The sequence below is a fragment of the Mus caroli genome, chromosome 11 (genome assembly GCF_900094665.2).
Source record: "Mus caroli chromosome 11, CAROLI_EIJ_v1.1, whole genome shotgun sequence".
Lineage (NCBI taxonomy): Eukaryota > Metazoa > Chordata > Mammalia > Rodentia > Muridae > Mus > Mus caroli.
In genome coordinates this window covers 96,046,598-96,053,775 of record NC_034580.1, presented here as the reverse complement: position 1 = coordinate 96,053,775, position 7,178 = coordinate 96,046,598, and the positions used below count along the sequence as shown (strand labels likewise).

Genomic DNA, 7,178 nt, shown 5'->3' with positions numbered 1-7,178 from the left:
CATGCACATAGACATATGCATACACACGTACATACACATGCACACACATACCCACATTCACAAACATACCCACATGCACAAACATACACATAACAGACACACGCATGCACGCATGCATGGGTCAGACAGGCCCATTATGTTCCTGCTATAGGCATCTGTATTTATTAGGCTTGTTTTTTTCCCACAGTCTTCCGTGTGACTTCTATATGCTGCTCTGGAACCCCGAAGGATGCATAGCTGTGCATCTACCTCCATCTTTTGGCCATATAGCACTGTCTCAGCAAACTGGCATGTCCTGAGAGCACAGCCCTGTCTCTCCTGTCAGCCTAAAGGACGTGACAACTGAGTTTCCCATCTGATGGGGGCATCACTAGTGCAGGTTCTGACTTTCTGTTTACCCTGGAAGCTCCCTGTGGGCAGGGGCTGCACTTTCCCTAGCCTTCACGTAACTTCCAGGCTCCTATCTCAGCCCACAGTGACCACCAGGTACAGGCAGGGCAGGGTGAGTTTAGAGAGTGACAACCAATGGTGAGGGAGTTTTGGTCTTAGGTATTGAGAGGTCTGAGTCTCAGGTTTGTTGTCAAGGTCAGCCAGACACCAGACTGTAGGATATAGGTCAGCCCCTCAGCAGCAGGGCTGATTTATGGTGCCCTTGACAGCCTAATATCTTCAAATTACCTCACACAATGGAGAAAGGCTGGGCTGCTGACGGGCAGTCACCAAGGGACGCAGAGCCTGGGGCTTCTCTGCTGCTCCCATATCCTAGACCTTTTCTGAGTCTATGGGGGGAAGCTGGCACAGAGTGAGGACACACCCAGGCGTGCCACCTTCAGCAGGGGGTATAAGTAGGCAGCTCCGGGGGTGGCTCAGTACCCAGCAACCCTGAGACCGCTTCCTGGCTACATCCTCTGGCAGGCAGCACCATGAGTTGCAGACAGATCTCCTCATCTTTCTGGAGCAGCAGCAGCAGCTGTGGTGGAGGAGGAGGAGGCAGAGGGGGCAGCGGAGGCAGCATGCGGTCTTCTTTCAGTCGCTCCTCCAGGGCTGGTGGAGGAGGAGGCCGCTTTAGCTCTTCCAGTGGCATTGGTGGGGGTGGCTTTTCGGCTTGTGGCGGTGGAGGTGGTGGCAGTTTTGGCTCTAGCTACGGTGGAGGGTATGGAGGGGGTTTTAGTACAGGGAGTTACAGCGGTATGTTTGGTGGAGGTTCTGGAGGTGGCTTTGGAGGTGGCTTTGGTGGTGGCTCTGGAGGTGGCTTTGGTGGTGGCTCTGGAGGTGGCTTTGGTGGTGGCTCTGGAGGTGGCTTTGGTGGTGGCTCTGGAGGTGGTGAAGGCAGTATTCTGAACACCAATGAGAAAATCGTCATGCAGAACCTCAATTCCCGTCTGGCCTCTTACATGGAGAAAGTACTAGAACTGGAGGAGAGCAACACTACCATGGAGAAGCAGATCCAGGACTGGTATTCAAAGAGGGGGCCCAAAGTCTTCCAGAAGGACAACACTCATTACTATGACACCATCGAAGACCTGAAGGACAGAGTATGTATGAGAGTCAAATCTCTGTCTTTGTCACTCTCTTTCTTTCTTCCTCCTTCCCTCCATCCCTCCCTTCTTGCTTCCCTCCCCTTCTCAACCTCTCTCACAGAAAGGTGAGATTCTAGAGTCCAAGCAAAGACATATCAGAAAATCATCTTTTAGAAACTACACTTCCATCAGAAGCAAACTTGCGTTTGGTTTCTAAGGTCTTAGAGGCTTGGCTTTCTGCTATTTCATTCTGAGTTTGGCCATAGCAGGGAGGAAGCCTGGATTAATACCAGCAAGGCTAGGACCTAACTGGAGCTTTCTTTTGACCTGGTTTCAGTTCAGTCTTATTCTTCCTGTCCCATTTCTCTTGGGCTGGTCACTTAATCTTCTCAGGTATTTAGAACTCAGATGTACAGGGTGGTTGATCAAGTGATAGAGAGACTCTCTGGTTGTGAGGTTGATACCCATCCACCCATCTATCCACCCACCCACCCACCCACCCATCCATCTGCCTGGAATCTTCTTATTTATCCGCTAACGTAAGTGGACGGCTACCCTCTGTGTTGCACTGACTAGTCACAGTGATATCCCACATTCAGATTCCACTATAAAGGAGTCCACAGTTGGGTTCCTTACTGTTCTCACTCATTCCTCCTGCTTTTACACCTTTGTATTTCTGAATGTGCTGTTTCTCCAACTGCAGATTCCTTCCACCCATTTACTCACATGCAGTCTTAGCCACCCTTTAGGACCTAGTTCAATTGTCATCTCCTTTCCAAGGCCTTTCCCGGTTTCCCAGGATAGCCAAAGCAACCTTTCCTTTTCATGATTCTCATGAAATGGTTTGGACTTTGAGGTCAATGGTGGGCTCCTTGGGATTTGTCTTAGACCCTACACCGCCTTTGCAGCAGATGTTGAAATATTTGTCGAATGAGTGAAGACGACACTGGGCACATCTGCTGAAGGCTGTGTGGGTGTCGTGCAGCATACAAGCTGATGGAAAACTCTTGCTTCCTGAACACCTCTGCTGGCTACATCTGGTCTCCTCCTCTCTCTGAGGTTGGTCATGCCAAGGGAGCATGGCCTGTTTAGGCAAACTTGTCTTTCAGATTGTGGATCTCACGGTGAGGAACAACAAAACTCTCGTGGACATCGACAATACTCGCATGACTATGGATGACTTCAGAGTTAAGTGAGTCCTTTCCCCCTTCCTTTTCCTTATTGTCATCCCATCTCCCACCCAATTTTCAGAGCTCTGGAGGTCCTAGTAGGATTTGGTGCCCTCTTGATCACTCTGTACCCATAACTTGCCTACAGGCTTGAGATGGAGCAGAGCCTGCGCCAAGGGGTGGAAGGTGATATTAATGGCTTGAAGAAGGTGTTGGATGATCTGGTTATGGCGAAATCTGATCTGGAGATACTGCTTGACAGTTTGGAGGACGAGAAGAATGCCCTTAAGAAGAACCACAAGGAGGTAGGCTATTGTTATTGTGGCTTGTTGGGTACAGGGAGGAATAGAAGGGCAGAGATCGTAGGGGGCACTGTGGATCCTGGGCTGAGAGAGCCCTCTTCTTCACTCTTGAAGGGGACACTCCCAGCTCCTCACAGGTGGCATGCAATGGCAGCTGTGCTTTGATTTCACAACGATGTTCCTCTTTTGCATTCTGAGTGGACTTGGTGGGAAAGGGTTGAAAGATGGCAAGAGGGGTCCCACTTCTAACCTCATGCCCTCTTCCTCCTTGCAGGAGATGAGCCAGCTGACAGGCCAGAATGATGGAGATGTTAATGTGGAGATAAATGTTGCTCCTAGCACAGATCTCACCCAGGTCCTCAATGACATGCGTGAGGAATACGAACAGCTCATTTCTAAGAACCGCCAGGACATTGAACAACACTATGAGTCCAAGGTGAGCAGAGTGGGCTTCCTATTCAGTTTTCTAACCCACCTTTCAGGTATCCTTCCACTCCTCATCTCCTTCGTCATCCTTCTGCCTCTTCATCTCTCAGCATAGCTCTATCTATCCTTTCATCCTCCAACGGATGCTGTGTACTCTTCTTCATTCCCCACAGAGACACAACTGTGGAGTGGTACCAGTTTTAGGCGAAGAGCTAAGATCTCAGAGGTGAGCCAAATAAGATGGCCACTCTTGAGGCATGCATAGTTTATTAGTGTATGTTGTCCAGAGAGTGGGCAACTCACTATAATCCTGTGTGATGTAAGACTCTAGTAGAGACATCTAGTATCTTCTGCGGTACACTGAGTTCCATGCTTGTTCCCTTCTTCCCTGGTCTCCAAAGCTTGGAACAGAGAATGATAGATAAAGGCATGCCATTCTGCATGTGAATAAGAAACCAATACTAGAAAGGGGATTAGGGACATAGAATGAAGGGCCTTGAAACCTTACTGAAAGGGAATATGGTGTCTGGAGAACTGGTCAACCTGGTCAGTGGGACCCAGAATTCAGTAGTATATCCTTGGCTTGGTCTAAGCCTTGGTTTTAAAGGTGAAGAGCCTGGTGAGTGAGGCACAGTCTTTCCCACAGATGTTCTTGGCTGTGTCTGTCCCTAACTGAGCCTTTGGTTTGCAGATGACCCAGATTGAGCAGCAAATGACCAATAGTGGCCAAGAGATGGAGAGCAACATGAAGCAAGTGTCCCAGCTCCAGCACACTGTCCAAGAACTGAATGTGGAGCTGCAGACTCAGCTTACCACGGTGGGTTGTCCTGCTCCAGATTCATTACCAGGGCAGGGCACAGAAACAACCTTTAGGAGGGACAAGGAATGGAACATCCCTCCTAAAGTTTCCTTTCGCTTCTTAGAAATCAGCCCTGGAGAAGGCTTTGGAAGACACAAAGAACCGCTACTGTGGCCAGCTGCAGCAGATCCAGGAACAGATCAGCCAGTTGGAGGCCCAGCTTGCTGAGATCCGGGCAGAAACTGAATGCCAGAGTCAGGAATACAGCATTCTGCTCAGCATCAAGACACGGCTGGAGAAAGAAATTGAGACTTACCGGGAGCTCCTTGAAGGCGGCCAGCAAGACTTGTAGGTTCTCAGGAGTCTGTAGATTCTACAGTGTAGATCTCAGAGGAGTCCCTGTAGGCTTCTGTTACCAATTCTAGCCTTCTTGAATAGAAGCATCTAGAAAAGTATGCAAGGGTCTGATGGACTGAGGATTTCATCCCTATGGGTGTTTTTTTTTTGGGGGGGGGGGCTCTTGAGGCTTTTGAGCTTTGGAAAGGAGAATGGTAACACTGAAAGGGGATACCTTCTGCTCCAGGGAGAGGAAGGCACCCTTCCCTCCCAGATGGGATGCCTCAGTTCACACTTAAGTCTTAATTCTGTCCAGGTTCATCTTTGTATATATATCTGTGTGTTTCCCTTTATCCTCAGTGAATCTTCTGGAGCTGGACAAATTGGCTTTGGAAGTGGCAAAGGAAGACAAAGAGGAAGTGGTGGCAGCTATGGAGGAGGAAGTGGTGGCAGCTATGGAGGAGGAAGTGGTGGCAGCTATGGAGGAGGAAGTGGTGGCAGCTATGGAGGAGGAAGTGGAGGGAGCTATGGAGGAGGAAGTGGGGGCAGCCATGGTGGAAAAAGTGGAGGCAGCCATGGAGGAGGAAGTGGGGGCAGCTATGGTGGAGGAAGTGGGGGCAGCCATGGAGGAGGAAGTGGGGGCAGCTATGGTGGAGGAAGTGGGGGCAGCCATGGTGGAAAAAGTGGAGGTAGTTATGGAGGAGGAAGCAGCTCTGGGGGAGGAAGTGGAGGCAGCTATGGAGGAGGAAGTGGGGGCAGCCATGGTGGAAAAAGTGGGGGTAGCCATGGAGGAGGAAGTGGTGGCAGCTATGGAGGAGGAAGTGGGGGCAGCCATGGTGGAAAAAGTGGAGGTAGCTATGGAGGAGGAAGCAGTTCTGGGGGAGGAAGTGGAGGCAGCTATGGAGGAGGAAGCGGGGGTAGCTATGGTGGAGGAAATAGAAGGCCATCTCAATCCCAGTCCTCCTCAAAGTCTGCCGACTGCGATGATGATTCACAAGGTAAGGAATTACTGAATCCTCAGCCTCGTGAATGCGAGGCAACTCTCCTTTTCTGTGTATCTTTGGATATCTTGGCAGGACTGCGTGTTCTGAATGGAATGGATTTCTAGGAGAGTCTTTAGAGTCATACGTATAGATCCACACATGGTTCCAAATTGACCGTTAGATGAAATTAGATCTGCACATGATCTGAGTCTCAGTGATTAGAGGAGATGGACTGAAAAACCGAACTGTCATGTACATTTCTATTGTAGCCCATAGGTAGGTTTTACTTATGGAAAACCAAGTTCAGAAGGAGTAAATTGTTTCCTCATGATCATGTAGTTTCCAAATGACGGGCTCAGCCCTGTGGGGCGCCATGGCCAGTGCCTTCAGCCTTCATTAGGATGGGAGGCTCAGATCAGTAACAACACAGGGAAAAGAGACACAGGGGTCTTAGTCAGTGGTTAGTTAGTGCAACCGGTGCACAGTACAACTGTGGAAAGGAGGATGTGTCTCGGGTGCCGTCACCTGCCTCTGAGAAGGACTCATGCAAGGGAGGTGGTCTCTACACCATGAAATAATCTTTATTTACAAATTGAACTTAATGTGGTAAAAATTAAGTATCTGGGTTGGAGAGATGCTCAGCTGTTAAGGGCACTTGTTGCTTTTGTAGAGGACCTGGGTTCAGTTCTCAGTGCCCATTGTGATTTGCAACCATCCATAACTCCAGTTCCAGGGGATCCCATGCCCTTTTCTGATGTCTAAGAGCACCAGACACATATATCCAGTGCACCTATATACACAGAGGCAGAAAATACCCATGTAAATAAATAAATAAAGCCACTGACCTCTAAGCTATGGTTTCATTTTTTAAAAAAATTCAATATGAAGTTATAGTAAGTGGCAGGATAACAGCGCTGCAATGGGCAGCTTAGGGAATCCTTTTAGAATCAGGAAACTGTTCACTTACAAGGTATCTTATGTATTTTGAATGTCCAGTTGCTCTGTAGGGCATCTGGTGTGAATCTAGGAATGAGGTTGGTGCTATCTTTGTCTGGGTAGCCAAAGAATTTACTGACAATGCTGTGGGGTGGTGAAGGGTCTGGTCCACGGGCTCTCTCCAAACTCACGGTTGTTACAGGAGAGATGGGTGAACTGGGTGGGGCCAGAGGCTTCGTGATTACAGTGCTCTGATCTCAGGTTCCTCCAGCTCTATGAGGTCCAGGTTTCTTGTCCCCAGTTTCTTCTTCAAGTCACTGCCCAGAGTCTCTTTTCTTACTGTTCTCTCCTTTCTGCCCTGCCACAGAGCACAAGATGCGATACTAGAACCCTGATTCACTTTCTCCACCGGACCCCAGCTGAGACTGTCCCGGGAGGGCAGAAGCTACATGAAGCATCCTTACTGCATCCTGACATCAAGACAAGCTGGCCACAAGCTGGGGTAGCCGTTTGGAACTGGATGGAGTTGGCACTGTGCCTCTGGACATCTCTTGGCTCTGTTCCTTGCTGGGGAGGCTTCAGGGCTGGGGAGAATGTGATTCTTCTTTGTGTCCTGGGGGTGGCCCCACTCCCTTCCTTGTCCTGACTTCCTAGTAAAGCTTTCCTATTGCAAATTAAACTTGGATTCTGAGGTGTTTGTACCGTGA

The 7,178-nt window shown here is 49.4% G+C and overlaps 1 protein-coding gene across 1 annotated transcript; it reads left to right on the top strand.

The window, feature by feature from the left end:
• The first annotated feature begins 923 nt into the window (after positions 1-923).
• Positions 924-6,858, top strand: Krt9 (keratin 9). The gene is made up of 9 exons (XM_021178038.1): positions 924-1,212; positions 1,249-1,535; positions 2,630-2,712; positions 2,838-2,994; positions 3,266-3,427; positions 4,109-4,234; positions 4,341-4,564; positions 4,913-5,550; positions 6,839-6,858. Exons 1-9 carry the CDS (start codon positions 924-926, stop codon positions 6,856-6,858), a joined length of 1,986 nt encoding a protein of 661 aa, XP_021033697.1.
• Positions 6,859-7,178: the final 320 nt, after the last annotated feature.

Coding starts and splice junctions, on each gene's coding strand:
- Krt9 (XM_021178038.1), top strand. CDS start 924: ATGAGTTGCAGACAGATCTCCTCATCTTTCTGGAGCAGCAGCAGCAGC. Junction 4,565..4,912: donor GAAGGCGGCCAGCAAGACTT/GTAGGTTCTCAG, acceptor CTTTATCCTCAG/TGAATCTTCTGGAGCTGGAC. Junction 5,551..6,838: donor CTGCGATGATGATTCACAAG/GTAAGGAATTAC, acceptor GCCCTGCCACAG/AGCACAAGATGCGATACTAG.